The following is a 16154-nucleotide window of genomic DNA, read 5'->3' on the forward strand; positions in this document are numbered from 1 at the left end:
TCCATCCCTCATGCTGGAGAAGGGGCGTTGGTCTTACCTGAACGCCTTTTCTCAGCATGATGATGGATAATCCACCCCCGCCCCTTTTTCCTTTCATGGGTTCATGGGCACGGTGACAGGAGTCTGGAGACCAACACGCCTGACTTTGTCTGTTGCTTCGCCTCCGTCGGAACTGGGCATGTGCGACCAGGCAAGAGGCTATCTCAGACTTAGTCTTATTGGGTACAAGGGACTTCAGGAAACCCAATCATGTGGATTATCCATCATCATGCTGAGAAAAGGCGTTCAGGTAAGACCAACGCCCCTTCCTTAATATAATCTATATACCACTAAAACTCTGAGAATATAAAGATATTGAAGAGTACTGGGCTAAAACGGAACCTTGAGGTACCCAACTGCTTGCTTCCCTCAATATAGATGTAGTTCCATTAAGGACCACATGCTGAGTGCGGTTTGTCAGCTAGTTATGAATCCATTTGGTGGTGATGCTGTCTATCTATCCCACATTTTTTTTTAGCTTACCAAGAAATAAGTTGTGATCTACTATGTCAAATGTTGTCATGAAGTTTAACTTCTCATGAACTTTAACTGAGAGAAATGGTGCATCATAGGACAACAATTTTTGAATTAAGGTACCTTTAATGGGCCAATTTATAGAATCTGTCCAAAATTTGGGCTCAGTGACTCCCAGGGTAATGAAATTCGGAAAGTTGTGGCTGTTTCAGTGCTACTGGCTGCTGCTGCATCTTTCAACCTGATCTTCATTTTCACTGTTGCGTGGCAGTGTTGCGTGGCAGTTTCTTAACTAGTCTCACAATCCCTCCTTCCCTCCCACACCCAGCCTGCTTCCTTGACTGCCTGCTGGAAAGGGAAAGGAAGAAGATTTCTGATGCTCCCTGCCAAATTTCCACAAGGAAAAACAATGGGAAAGCCGGCAGGAAGTCAGAAATTGCTCTTGCTTTCACTACTTTTTTTTGCCTGCTGTTGACTAGTCTGTTTTTCTATTTAGGTAAGGAAATATCTCTGAAACGATGACCCAACGAGACATGGGTTGTTTAGTATATGTTAGCAGTAGTCTTGCTATGTCAGTTTTGTTCAAAGAGCCAATATGTTAACTGCATTTTACATACGGTCAGAGATACTGACCGTATGTAAAATGCAGTTGTTTGCTGTTAATTTTTAGATTAAAACTTTTCATCTGTTCAAATAATTCACTTCTAACATTGGTATTTCTAAACAAAACATGAATTTTTCAACCTTTTTTTTAAATATGGAATGATTCAGTGCGTATTCAGATTTTTGAACAGCCATCTGTGTCTAGTACTTGTATATAGGATGATGTACTGTACATAACTAGAAATATGTACAAATTAGGTATTAATTATGTAATGAAATCTTCTGTGTTTTTTTTTTTACCAGAAATGAAATATGTTTAGGGATCTGTCATGAAAAAGGAAGAGAGATGATATAATTCATTTTATTCTGTTTTTCTCCCTCTTAGAGATTTATTCAATATTTGGCATCTAGAAACACACTATTCAATCTCAGCAATTTTTTGGATAAAAGCGGATCACATGGTAAGAAAAACCATTCACTTTATCAAGTTTAGTGTGGTAGTTTATTTACAGAAAATAATGAGCAGAAACAACATTTTTTCATAGTTGTTTAGGCCTACATATTTAGTCAAAGCAAATATTTATCACAAACTTATACAGTAAAGGTTAAATTTATCTTTGCTCTTAATCTGCATTTCCGTGTATTTTTCCTAAAACACCAAAATGATCTTTCTAAGCACTTTGAGATACTGCTTTAAGTCACAGTTAAAGTGAAACTATGCCACTTTATTATTATTTCTTTTAAAATAGCATTTTTCTTAAAAAAAACCCAACTAACAGAAAACTAGTCCTTAGTCTGAAGGTAATAAAAACTTATATTCTGGAAAAAAGGCTTTAATTTAATAAAGATTGTATCAAAATGCAATTAAATTTATTTGTATGTGTTTGTTTTATGTGTTTGTTCCAGATATGGTTCTCTGATATCGAAAAAGGATAAAAATAAAAGATAAAGTTGGATGCTTAATAATGAATGACCATTTTTGTTTAATAAGGAGCAAAGAACTTATACCAGGCTCAATATTCTGCAAAGGATTGTTATACTGATTCTTTGCTATGATGTCAGACCTAGTCAGTTTAGTGTAAGTTTTCAATTCCTAGTAAACATGTTTTGTTAAAAAAAAAAATCTGTAGGCAGCCTTACATCTGTTAATTCCTCTGAAATATGGTTTGGCAGGCTGTCACTTGAGGTTTGTTGATGTGAGTATCTTAGGAGGAATGTAGGTGCCTTGTTCTCTTAATACAGAAAAGTTTAAATATATCACACTCAGGTTAATTGGAGAAGAGACAGTGCAAAGAAAAAATGAGAAGGGAGAAAACCTTCTAAAGTGAAAAGTTGTTTTTGATTCCTGAAACTTTAGTAGTGTACTCTTTCCCCAAGGCTATCAACAAAATAACTCCATATAGGATTCTATGAATTAAATCCTGGCAATGCAACGATTGCAGAATCAGTTGCTTACTGCAGGGGTGTCAAACTGCTGGCTCGCGGGCCAGATACGTCATGGCGAAACCACGCCCACCCCATTGCCGGCAAAGGAAAAAAAGTCACGCTACGTCGCGACACATCACGTGGCTTGCGAGTTTGACATCCCTGGCTTACTGTATGTAAGCCTCTCTGCAGCACAACTTCATGAGCACATTGCAGAGCTAAGTAAAATTTTATAGGGATATTGATAGGGGAATTGTTCTCTCACTCTTTCATCATAGCCCTATCAATCATATACTGTAACTTGTCTTTATTTTATCAGCATCCAATACATAATGATCCAACAACTGTTTTCTAGTTTAACTGTTCTTTAGATGAAAATGTGTACTAGTGATTACTGTAACAAATGTTGCCTGTTATTCAAAACTAGTTGTATATTGAAATTTACAAGATACTCTGCTCTCCCTTTGGGGTTTATTAATGTGACCTGTATTTAAAGAAGAGATTTTGGGAAATGTTCATTGATTGAGAAATTCTTGATTTGGTGTCAATACATAGGCAATTAGTTACATGTGGGCCTTCTTTTACTTAGACTTTGAGAGTGGTTGGAATAATTACTGAAATATCCAATAGGTTTGCATCATTAACATCATCCATTTTTTCACTCACTGTTATAAATTAATAAATCAAAATTGTCCATATTATGGTTTCTGTTTCTAGGATACGATATGTCTACTTTTATCAGGCGTTACAGTAGATACTTGAATGAAAAAGCATTTTCATACAGGCAAATGGCATTTGATTTTGCAAGAGTAAAAAAGGGGTAAGCTGTCCTTGTCTAGTATCAATATTGTTATTGCAATGTAATTAATTGAATGTTGCTATAATTATTTCTGGTCCTGTCCTATCCTATCCTAACCTAACCTAACCTAACCTAACCTAACCTAACCTAACCTAACCTAACCTAACCTAAATTGAATGTTGCTGTAAATACGTCTGTCAGTGTTCTATACTATGTTATATTATTATTCAATACAACAAATTGAATATTGCTGTAACTATTTCTAACAATATTATTTTCATGTGAATCATTAAAAAGGAATCAAACTGAAAACATGTTTTAAAAAAAAGGGTTCTGGCATGCACGTATTGCCATTTGTTAGGTATAATATGGGTTATTTTGTGTGTTTATCCAATAGAATGTCTAAAAAGCCCAACATTTTGCTAGGATTCCTGCCTTCTCTCACACCATGTTCTATTTAAAAATGGAATTCCTTCCCTTTCCCTCGGTTTTCTTCTGATGGTTTCAGTAGTAACATCTTTGATTTGTTCCTCCTCTAGTGCTTGGATCTTGTTCCTCTCAACTTTTAGTCTTTCGAATTAAGTTGCTGCTTGTGTTTTATGGCCATCAGAGCACCCATCTTGGAAGTAGTAGAACTGTGGCAATAAACTGACAGACATTCATTGTGTCTTTTTTGCCTTGTGATGGAATTGTGCATGCATTATCAGATGTTTATCAAATAGAATTGGTTTCTCACTTAAGGGCATGTCTTTGGGGGGAAAACTCTCAGTGAAACAGTCTCTGTAGCTAAATTGGCTCTGAGGATAAATTGGTTCTATCAGCCTAGTTTAAGAGATGACCTTTGTCAGGCCAGATTTGCACCCAGCTCTTATAGAGAACATTGCACCATAGTTCTGATGCAATCAGAAAGTATCTGAGTGTGTATAAAATAGATCACTGAAGGATTCATTCCGTTATGATTTGTGGCCATATCTCATAGAGGACTTATTTTTTTAACTAATGTAAGATTCTGTAACCATATTTGCACATTTCCCAGTGCTAATGGTCTGTTAAAAATGGCTAAAGACTTTTGATTGAAGCCATTGTTTATGCCACCAACATCAAAATCTCAGGAGCTTTTATTGGGTGTAATACTACTTCTTTTTCTACCATCTATTCAAATTCAGTTATCATTGCAGCTTCCCAGTTATTATTTAGTGTGCTGTAGCAAAAACGTAAATCTTTACTTGTCAGATGAATTCTTTCCCTTTCTAACTTCCAGGCTTATGTGGCTATGTATCAGTACTTTCATAGGGGAAAAAAACACTATTTTCCATCTGACTCCCAGGCAAAACACAGAGACTCATTAAAGTGTTTCATGTTGGAGAAATTTCTGTTGCCAAGCAGCAGATTATACCTCTAGACACTCCAGAGATTACATATCCATTTTTTTTAAAGTATTACTTTAACATATAAAAAATAAAGAAATCATTGATGCAAATAAGTCAAATGGTGCGATCATGAAACAAATCCAAAATATGCACTGTGTCATATATTACTTCTAATCTATTGAAGTTGACAGCCACCCATGGTAAACATCCCATCTGGTAAACAGGATACTCATTCTTTTTGTTCCACTTTTCTTGCAAATTACCAATATCAATGATACATGTTAATTTTCTATAAAACTGAACTGTAGATTTAGGATCATTTGAAACTAAATTATGCTAAATTAAAGTATCTAAAATTTTATAATTTAGACAGCTCGTAAAATGCTGTTGTATTTGGTCTAAATCAGGAGGTTAAAATATGTTTTAGATAAGTAAGCTATTTTAAACAATCCAAATTTTTGTGCCAACAAAACTAATGTTTTGGTAGTAAGATACAAAAGTAATATGTATTTTGCCCATGAAGATTTTAAAAGATTTACTTTTCAAACTAGGATCGTCCCAGAATTCAGTTTGTCATGGGAATAAGGAACAAATTTAAGCTTCATTCCCAGCTTCATCCAGCTTCTAGTTTTTAATGCTGGAAAAATACGTGACTTTTAGCTAAAGCCAGAGCCAACTGCAAAGACATTAAGGGAGGTCAAATATGAACTTTCTAGTTGGGTCTAACAACTGAGCTAAAATTGGGAAAGCCAAAAGTCCCATTTTCATAAGCTAGTAGTACGAGGGCAATTCAGAAATAAATCTCTGTTTGGTTATCAATGACAGACGCTCATAGATACAGAACTTTTATTATACACATTAGGAAACTATTACATTAGTTTTCGACATAATCATCATTCAAATTGAGGCACTTGTCATAACGTTTTATATTTGTACCAATTGTTCTGTTTTTTAACTGGCTGTAAGCCGCCCTGAGTCCACTAGGAGAAGGGCGGGATATAAATACAATAAACTTCAACTTCAAACTTCAACTACAAGGTTTGAAATTCCTTAGTAGTAGTCACTCTGCGCCAAATCTGGGCTATAAGGGAGTGATCAAAAACATCCCAATGGAACTGCTTCAAAAGTTCTTGGGTGCACCTAGCGCTGTGCAGGCAAGCATTATTGTGAACCAACACCACACTGGATGGGGTGCCATTGAAAATCTCGCCAAATATGAAGATGCCAAAGAAGTACTGCTAGTGAGGTTCATGGAGCGTGGTTTGACTATCAGTTCAGAAGTCTACTTGAACCATTACAAAAACTCAGACGAGCCATCCATAACAAGCATCGGGGCATGCTGATTTCCGGTGTGGTGTTCATGATAATGCTCGCCTGCACACCACTAGATGCACCCAAGAACTTTTGAAGGAGTTCCATTGGGATGTTTTTGATCACCCCTCCCCATAGCCCAGATTTGGCACCGAGCGACTACTACTAAGGAATTTCAAAACTTGAAAGACATTATGACAAGTGCCTCAATTTGAATGGCGATTATGTCGAAAAGTAATGTAATGTTGTAGTTTTCTAATGTGTATAATAAAAGTTCTGTATCTGTGAGTATCTGTCATTGATAACCAAACGGAGGTTTATTTCTGAATTGCCCTCGTAATTTAGATAGTGAAAACCGTGTGGTTTGTCCATTGCACAAACATTTTCTTAGTATCTTATCTGTTTTAAAATGAATTAACATGGGAATCCTTTTAAAGGTACACAGTGTCCTGAAGTAATATTTATTATAATATTTATTCTTCCCTATAGACTGATAGGGATATTTAACCACCAACTAATGTCAGTAGTGATGTTTTCAGTTTTTGGCAGATGCCGAGAGCTTGGCCACAGATTTTGAAGACTTATTAATCAGGTTAATACTCCTCTTGTAGAATTTGAGTTGCCATTAATATATTTGACTAATCTTTCCCTTTTTTCTTATGTTTTTACAAATCTTAACATGTTATATTGTTTCAGTATAATGAATAAGCTACAATATTTCTTTTTCTTTATTTCCAATAGTCTATTAATATTAATGATGATTTCAGATGACAGTATTACAAGCATAAGATTATTTGATTATTTCATCCAGAATTGAATGTAACATTTTTTTAAAAAATGCTGCAGATTGCCTCAAAGTATTTGTTATACAATAAGATGTATTAGTTGGGTTTGCTTTTGTTTCCTCAGGGCTGATGGTGTAATGAGGACGATGGCCCCAGAAAAACTACTGAAGAGCATGCCAATCTTACAAGGACAAATAGATGCACTTCTTGAATTTGATGTGTGTGCTTATACTTTCCTTAAACTTTTATGGTTACAGAAAAACACTTCTTACTTTGAATATTAAAAAAAACCACGAAACATTTAACTTGTAAAAGGAAAGTGATTGTATTTTGTCAAGCTGCAGAAAAAAAATAAATTGCTGAAGATGGATGATTGAATTACCTTTTTATGCTTCATTGAAGGTCACAACTGAGCTTCATAATTTCACCATTAATGTTACACAAACTTCAAAATGATGTGCATTAATATTCAATTTCTTACTGGGTTATCTAGATTTCATTATTTCTAGCAGTCAAACCTGAGCTGTTCATTCTTGTAGTTTACCATTGCTGAATTTACTGCAACAGAGGCATAATGTCTGTTTAGACTTCTGTTTAGACTCCATAATCTGAACAATGAATATATCTGCTAATATTTTACATTGTGCTGAAAGAAAAGGTAGTCTGAATGTTGTGTGTTTATAATAAATCATGGGCTTTTCTTATATAGATTCATCCAAATGAACTGACAAATGGGGTCATAAATGCTGGATTTATGCTTCTGTTCAAAGATCTCATCAAGCTTTTTGCTTGTTACAATGATGGAGTCATTAATTTATTAGGTATGTAAACTCATAAAAGCATATTCGTAATCATGCTTATTATTAAAAAGAAAAACGATCTCTGAAGTTAATCTTATTAAAGAAGAAGCATTGTTGATATTCCAAGTCAGTGGCAGTTTTGATTCTCCTGTGTTCACATCAATCTTCCTGTTTAGACCAAATCAATTGTGGCAGTTAATTTTCCGAACTCTCAGTCAGGTAGGATGGAGTGTTATGTAAGTGAGTAACTAACTGTTTATATTATCACCCATTTTGTAATGTTTCCTTATATTCTCATAATCACTGATTTTTAGATTAGCAACCTCAATGTCACAAAATATGCTTTTGAAGAATAAAAAATGATTTAACTTATTTATTTTTTTTGTATTCTTTTTTTGTATTCATGGATTTCTTCTCAAACCTAATATTCTTTGATTTGCTTAACTTTATGGTTCTTTAATCTACATTTTCTTTTAAGGCTGGAAAACTACTTTTGACATATTTCCATGTCCTCTTACTCACAGAAGCATTCCTTGATAATCTTTTTTTCATGCAATGCCATTACGGTGTTTTCTTTACCTCAGCCCCAGCCCTCAGGTTTAGCTCCTTATAAGTCAACTTCTTTAGTCAGGCCATCTCCTGACACAATCCTTGCTATGATCTAGTTAGCACACTTCACAGATGATGCAGTTACTGACATGATCAGGAACATGTTCAGTTCCTATTGGAATTAGGCTTTGCAGGTATGTCTCTTTCCTTTAGTTGTTGGTAACTTCTTGGATATTTTTCCTTGGACATTTTTCCTCAGCCTGCAAGAGACATCTTACTTTCACAATAGGATCTTCCCATTTTCTAAAGAGTTTGTGTGGGTCTTAAATGGACTTCTTATAAACCAGGCTTAGCATTCTTTTGAAGGAACACTAGACATAAGTTTAAAAAAACAGAACTGTATTGCATGATCTATTACTATTGGGTGCATTATAGGTTTTCTGTTGCTTCTGCCAACAAGGAGTTCCATGCAGCCATGTTTCTTACAAGGACACAACCGGACTTAACGTCCACCTCTGCCATTGCTTTGTAGCACTAATTGAGAATTTGCTTAGTATCAGTCATTCTGTCCTTCTCCCTATGATTCTTCTCTGGACTTATGATTTAGATTCAGGTTATTTTTGGTCATATTCTTTCAAAAGAAGACTAGATCATTTTTCAGAAATACTGTAATTGACTCACTGACTAATCACAAGTGTGGAATAACTCTATGCTCAGGCACTTTAGTCAGGCAACTTGCATTAAGCAATAAGAACCAGCACCAGTTGCCAGCATCATTATTGTTGAAGAATAAATCTCAGCAATCCAGGTAGCAAATTCAAGGCCAGTGTCTTTATTTTTCTATTTTAAGGACTGAAGGCTTGCTTTTTATTACAAACATCTGGCTGTGTCCAAATACTGTATTTAGTGATGCTTAGATAAGCACTTCAGCATATGCTTTTGGCAATGTATTAATGAAGCAAACTTCCTACTTGGCACAGATCATGTTTTCATGTTTTTGTTCTTTCACCCAAATAAATAGCCCCTATCAGAAAAAAATAAGTTTACCAAGCAAATGGTTGCAAGCACACTCAGCTAGCTAAGGTTTTTTGAATTCATTGTTGATTTTCTCTTAGAAATACATTGTCCTGGGATTTCAATTTAAAGGAAGAAAAAGAAGGTTAGGGAATAGTATAAAATTAAACTTGAAATTGGGATCGTTCATAGATGTTTGCCGAGTGGAATAGAACAAAAAATAAATCTGGCCATAATTGCTTTCTGCCATCTTTGTAATAATATCACTTATGAAGATTTTTCTTCATAGTGAAATGTCAAGTCTTCAGATGTTCTGCTTATGAAGAATACTAGAGATTGAGATTGTCAAATATATGTCTTCCAGAGAAGTTTTTTGAAATGAAGAAAGGACAGTGCAAAGATGCCCTTGAAATTTATAAGCGGTTTCTTACTAGGATGACAAGAGTATCAGAATTTCTTAAAGTTGCAGAGGTAAGTGGAACTTTCATATAAAGAACTGTAAAGACTGCAAATATTCTGCAATGTACTGAATTTTGTGAAAAATACCAAAAGATAGAAGAGATGATTATATTTAACATCAGTTACACATTTACAATGATAGTATGTTGATTTGTGATTTAACTAGTAGTGAACATTCATTAAACGGAAGGAAATGACAGTCAACTAATGGAAGTAATCACCAGGTGGTTGGTTTTCAACATCCAATGTTTGCCTGATTATTCAGCTAAAGTCCAGTGTTTCTCAACCTTGACAATTTTAAGGCATGTGGACTTCAACTCCCAGAATTCCACAGCCAGCATGGCATCGGACCTGGGTACCTCCGAGACCGTCTTCTGCCGCAGATTGCCTCCCATCGACCGGTACGCTCCCACAGAGCGGGCCTCCTCAGGGTGCCGTCGGCCAAACAGTGTCGGCTGGCGACCCCCAGGGGGAGGGCCTTCTCTGTGGGAGCCCCCACCCTGTGGAACGAACTCCCCCCAGAGATCCGGATTATTCNCAAGCGGGATTGGCCTAGGGGGGGATTTTATAGGGATTTTAAAGGGATTTTATAATTTTTCTAATACAGGTTAATTAATATATATTTTAATTTGGCTTTTAAATATTTATTGTATAGCTCTGTTTTTATTTACCTGTAAGCCGCCCTGAGTCCCTCGGGAGAAGGGCGGGGTATAAATTAAAGTAATAATAATAATAATGCCTTAAAATTGTCAAGGTTGAGAAAGACTGAGCTAAACGCTTCATGGTATGTGAAAAGAAGTCCCAGAGACCTATGCCTCAAATTGTAAAAAAAAAAAAAAAAAAAAAAAAAAAAAAAAAAAAAAAAAAAAAAAAAAAAAAAAAAAAAAAAAAAAAAAAAAAAAAAAAAAAAAAAAAAGAGAGAGAGAGATACTTGGAGAATGTGTGAAAGAATTACAGTATCAAAGAAAGGCTTAAAAATCACCAGTCCAGAGATTTAAATCAAGCATAAGAAAGAAACTCAGAAGATCCCCATCTTGATTTTGTTCATTTTGTTGCATTTGTTAAAGCTGCCAAACTCCAAGAAAATTCTGGGTGACGTACAATAAGTCTAATAGATGTATTTAAAAAAACGATTAAAAACCTCAGGATTGTTTACTATAAGATGTGACAGAGAGAAACTTGAAAATACATTTATTTATTTGTTTAATTGATTGATTAATTAATATCACTTAAATAAAATTTGATTACTACACTCTACAACAGGGGTGTTAAACTCGCAACGTCACATGACGTGTCACGACGTATCGCGACTCTTTCGCTATTGCCGGCAATGGGGTGGCGCAGTTTTGCTATGATGCATCCGGCCCGTGGGCTATCAGTTTGACACCCCTGCTCTACAACAACAAAGTTGCGTTTGTGAAATCCTCAAAGTATCTGTTTTTTGGCTTGGCTTATTTCAAAAGGCTGTGTTCAATCTTGAAAGCCTCTACAAGTTTCTCTCTGTCAGAAGGTAATTAACGATGTTACACTTAACAATACAATTCACCTGTTGTTGCTTGACGATTTATATTGCTTTTTGGTTTGTGATCACAAGTGTGAAACTTGAAACAATTTTATTTTCATTTATTTTTTTTCTTGATCCACAGCAAGTTGGAATTGACAAAGGCGATATTCCTGATCTCACGCAAGTAAGTTGCATTCAGCTTGACAGTATTTAAAGGTAACAGAAAAAAAAATCTGTCCATTTAGCATGCAACCTGAAAGCATTAATTATTTTAAATATTTTAAAGATATGCTTCCTGAAAATGGCAGCCATTTTGACTAATGTAGTTCGATCATGTCTGTGTTTCTAGATTAGGATTTCCAATTTTAGGGCACTTATTTAGGGAATTTCCATCTTTAGGGTATTTAGAAATATTGTACTTAATGAAGAAAGCCTCCATTTCTTCTCATTTCTAGAAGTTGAATTTGTTCCCAAACTCTGAGAGTGCCATGTCTATGGAGATTCTCAGTCATCCAGGTCACGGTGTTTTGCTTGAAGACGTTTTGTTTCTTATCCAAGAAGCTTCTTTGGTTATGAAACCAGAACTGAAAAAACTTTCAGAACCGAGGAAGCTTCTTGGATGAGAAGAGAAATGTTTTCAAGCAAAACAAGAAAGTCCAGTTGCCTTTTGAAAGAAAGCATCTTTGGGACGTCTGAGAGTGCAAGCAGTACACTTGAGAGAGGAAGTTCTTTAGGATTTGTACTCATGCTTTGACTTGGTCCATAACATATCTTAGTTTTTTTTTTCTTTCCAAGGAAGAGATATGTTTAGGACTACCATAATAAAACCAATTACTTATAAATTATTAGATGTAAAATAGTTCAATACAAAGAAATGAAAACTTATTCATATTTCTACTTTGTACATGAATGCAGTCATTATTTATCATTGCTTTGGTAATATAGAGGGATAACAACTGCCTTTAAAGATTGGGAAATTGTTATCTATTGCAAATGTATTTGAACAACGTTTTAAAAACTTACAAAGTATGTTGGTAAACAAAAATAGTTTCTGCAGAAGTTTAACCTAAGAACGACGTACAGTACTTGCAAACATTATGATGGCATCCTATCTGTATAACAATTTAATATTTTGCATAGAAATGAAACATTTATTTCTAATTACACATTACAGGTAGATAGAATTAAAATTACACTGACAAATGTTGCACAACTATAAAAATAATCATTGGCTTTTTCACAGTAATGTGCCAGAAATTGTTTGAAGTACAATAAATAAATTCAGCTACCATTCTCTCTTTTTTTTGCTTACTGTTTTTCTTTTTGACAGAATACATGATTACTGTAGCTTCAAGTGAACATGAAGTGTTTTGTCTTGCTTTGCTTATATTTTTTTCTTCTAGTGCTTTTACTTGATAATGCCCGAATATAGTTAGAAAGTGATTGTCGGAAATGTAATCTTATTTAAATTGAAACCAAGAGATTTTGCAAACTCCTTAATCGTGAATAAGAATATCTATATCTTCCAGTGTTTATATATTTTATATATCTTCCAATATTTTAGTGCATTAGGAAATTGTTCAGGGGTTTAATTCAAAGCAGTGGTCTTTTTAAGACTGCTGTTGGTATTATATTCAGTAATGGAGAGTTTGCAGGCTTCCCCATCCATCATCATCCATCAAGGAGCATGAAATGGATAGAATCCCATGACTTAATACTTGCCTATAGGCAGGCAGCTAAAGCAGTGGTTTAAAACAACTTGGAGTTTGAAAGCATTTGGTTTTAATGTAATTACTTTTGTCTTATGCTTTCCTTTTGGATATCTTAATGTCCATGGTGCTAAGTAGTGAATGAACAGTTTTGAAAGTCCTTGCACATGATGTAGAATATAAACCATCTGTATTTGTAGTTTCTTAAAAGTTTTTCTCTGAGGTATAACCACACATCGTAAAACGTTCAGAGTTAAAAATGGTTTCTGTATAAATGAATGAAACAAGAATAGAACTTGATTTTTGAATACATGCATAATCCTATCGCACAATTGATGATATATTGTTATAAAAATAAATAAATAAAGTAGCGTAATAGCAATTATTTCCCCCAAAAGTCTGTTCCACCTAGTTAACTGCCAGTCTTTCAATTTGAACAAAATAAGTTAGTGGCCTTGATTAATGTCCTCTTTTGTTTTTAATGTAATTTATTAAATTTCAATAACATGAGTAAAAAGTAAATAAAAAAGGAAATTGACAAGGTTGGAAAAGACAAAAAGCAAAATAAAAGAGCAGAAAGCTCCCTTTTCTGTTTGCAAGTAATGTTTTGACTTATTGAATATAGAAAGGCAGAGACTAAGTAATCATTTAATTGCAAAAGTATTTTCCAAAATGGCTGGCTAGATGGCAGCACTTAGCTGACTTGGCCAATCTCAAAAATTAAGCAAGGCAGACCTAATGGTGCTTGGAGGGGAGAGCACCAGGGAATCCCAGAGTAACAGATTAGATTGGAAAATTAAAAAACAAATAAACGGAGGCAGTGGCAAACCAGTTCTATATTGTTGCCAAGAGAAAACATGGATGTATCCTTGACATTCTCAAGCATCAATATCAACTTGAGGAAGATTTGGCTTCATCAATTCATATAAATTCCATACAGCAAACTTCCTATGGGTTCATGAATAGAGATTTCTGATTATGCTTTGAAGTAGTATAAAGGCTGCTTTTGTTTTTATATTATTTATATTCATTTATATATTTATTTTATTTCATTTTATTGTTAAATGGATAAGTTCTAACTATTTATACAAACTAATCAACAGATGTATATGCTCATAAAATTGGTACCTTATCAACACATTATGAATCAATAAATTGGAAAAGTTTATTTTAACTGAACCCTTAGTTACCTGTTTTGGTGCGATTAGAAGCATATTTCCTAATTGTGATATATTTCATGATTTTGTATTCAGTATCCTATTAGTACTTTCTTGCATTTTCAGAAATGGTAGTAGACTATGATATGATGAACAGGATTCTTCAATGATCCATTACGACAATATATTGAAGAAAGATCATATGTAATATATATCATTAGAGAGGAGGATATGAAATATATTTCTTTAACATTGGGGAAAAAAGGGAAGTATTGACCACTATACCTTCTGCCAATTCTGAATTTGAAAGCCATTTACATAGCACATGGAAACCATCTCAGATAGTGGACAAAAAGTTGACAAAAAATGGAACATTTGTGTATTTAATCAGACAATTCTATTTTAATGATGCCTTTCTAAGTAATGGTTCTAGAGAGGCTCTGGTACAGTCCTTAAAAACTAGTATTAGAGATCGTGTGATTTGAACCAGTGACCTACAAGTTGTAAGTCCAGTTCATTCCATATGCCAGGGGAAAATGATAAAAAAGTTTTCACAGGGGAAATAGATTATTAAGTATAATTAGTTTGAACCTATTGCTATCTCTAAGGCAGTTTAAGCTTACATTAAGAAACCTTTCTTGAGGTAGGGCAACACATCTCTACATATTTTTTAAAAAGAACTTTATCTATACTCCAGGATTTCTGTTGTGAATTTAGATGATATCTTGGTCTTCTTCCAAGGTATACTTTGTGTGTTGAAGTTTAGATAAGGTTAGAACAAGTTTGCATTAAATCTGTGGTATATGTCTAGCTCTGTTGCAACTTGAAGGTAATTTGTTATAAATTGAACAAATAAACAGGTTCAGAAGCTACGTGTGCTAATTTAGTCCTAACTGCAATCTTTCTATATTGTTACGCCCAATTAAGTTTTTAATGGCTTAAATTTAATTTGCGTATTTAAAAACTCATAATTTTGCTAACCTAAGTGATAAAAAGGCCTATATAAATGATGGCCTTATCATGATGAAACATAATATGTATCTACCTTATACCTGAAAAAAAAATTCTGATCACTGTTTCTATAAGTATTACTTCATCTGGGAATTTCAAAGATACTCTTTGTTTTACTGCACTTGGAGCCTTTTCTCATTTTAATAACAGCAAGAGCATGACTAGATTAAAACAGTACTATAAATGTTAAGGGAGAGATTACTTAAATTGAATTAAATCATAATTTTAAGATTAATGCTTGGATTTTTTTAAAAAAAATGTTTTTACATTGGCTGAGTGGAAAACTTTTACTTTATGATTCTTAAAAAAATAAAAACATGCCCTGAGCAGGTCTGAAAAAATAATTCTGAAGAAGGTCATGAATTGCTTCTCAGAAATATTTGGACCAGTAACATAAACTTTGAAGGATGAATTAGGTTTTATGAGAAACAGAATTCTAGCCACTAACCTTCAGTATTCAGAATTTCTCATATGTAATGCATTCTGTCTCTTATGCCCCTCCTTTATATTATTAGACATGAGAAAGTGAAGTGTGGTAGGCATTGGTTAACATTACAGGGAGGAAAGGTCTAGTATGGGGGCCTCAAGTTTTCTGTTCATTTTACTGTATAGTTCCCTGTTTTGTTACAGATCTAATTCTACAGAGAATAAATTGCCAGATTTTTCATTAGGTTGACTATGTATTTAAGTAGGCATGCATATGCTTTGTGTATAGATTAATAATGTCTAATACATACCAATCCTGGCTTCAGTTTGTATTCCAACTAATAACCTCTTCTTCCAAAAAATGTACTTTGGCATAATATACAATTCATAGTAGCATGGAAATGGTCTTTTGCACAGTTGTTTTATGCGGGAGAGGCGGCAAATAAATTTAACAAACAAATAAATAAATAGCATATGCATGCAAATAATTGAGTTCAAATAATTGAACTTTGGAAATGTCTTTTGAGTTCCGTATCAATTGCTTTTTCTAACGCTCCTTGATTTTAAATGTGTTTTTTCATTATATTTTTAGGCTCCCAGTAGTCTTATGGAGACACTTGAACAGCATCTAAATAATTTGGAAGGAAAGAAACCTGGGAACAAGTATGAAGAGATTTTATAGATTTATATAAAGAGGTTGCAGGGAGAGAATCTGTGTA

At 34.1% G+C, this 16154-nt stretch overlaps 1 protein-coding gene across 1 annotated transcript in view; it reads left to right on the plus strand.

The window, feature by feature from the left end:
* Nucleotides 1–16154, plus strand: part of SNAP91 (synaptosome associated protein 91) — a gene marked incomplete at its 3' end in the record, with an annotated part of 74092 nt that overhangs the window by 34553 nt on the left and 23385 nt on the right. The window contains exons 3-9 of the mRNA XM_015825217.1: nt 1502–1577; nt 3259–3361; nt 6931–7024; nt 7516–7627; nt 9534–9640; nt 11275–11316; nt 16028–16098. Of these exons, the coding sequence (XP_015680703.1) occupies nt 1502–1577; nt 3259–3361; nt 6931–7024; nt 7516–7627; nt 9534–9640; nt 11275–11316; nt 16028–16098 (605 nt within the window). The remainder of the gene's footprint in view (nt 1–1501; nt 1578–3258; nt 3362–6930; nt 7025–7515; nt 7628–9533; nt 9641–11274; nt 11317–16027; nt 16099–16154) is intronic.

This window comes from Protobothrops mucrosquamatus, unplaced genomic scaffold, assembly GCF_001527695.2.
Source record: "Protobothrops mucrosquamatus isolate PMUCROS unplaced genomic scaffold, P.Mucros_1.0 scaffold2549, whole genome shotgun sequence".
Classification (NCBI taxonomy): domain Eukaryota; kingdom Metazoa; phylum Chordata; class Lepidosauria; order Squamata; family Viperidae; genus Protobothrops; species Protobothrops mucrosquamatus.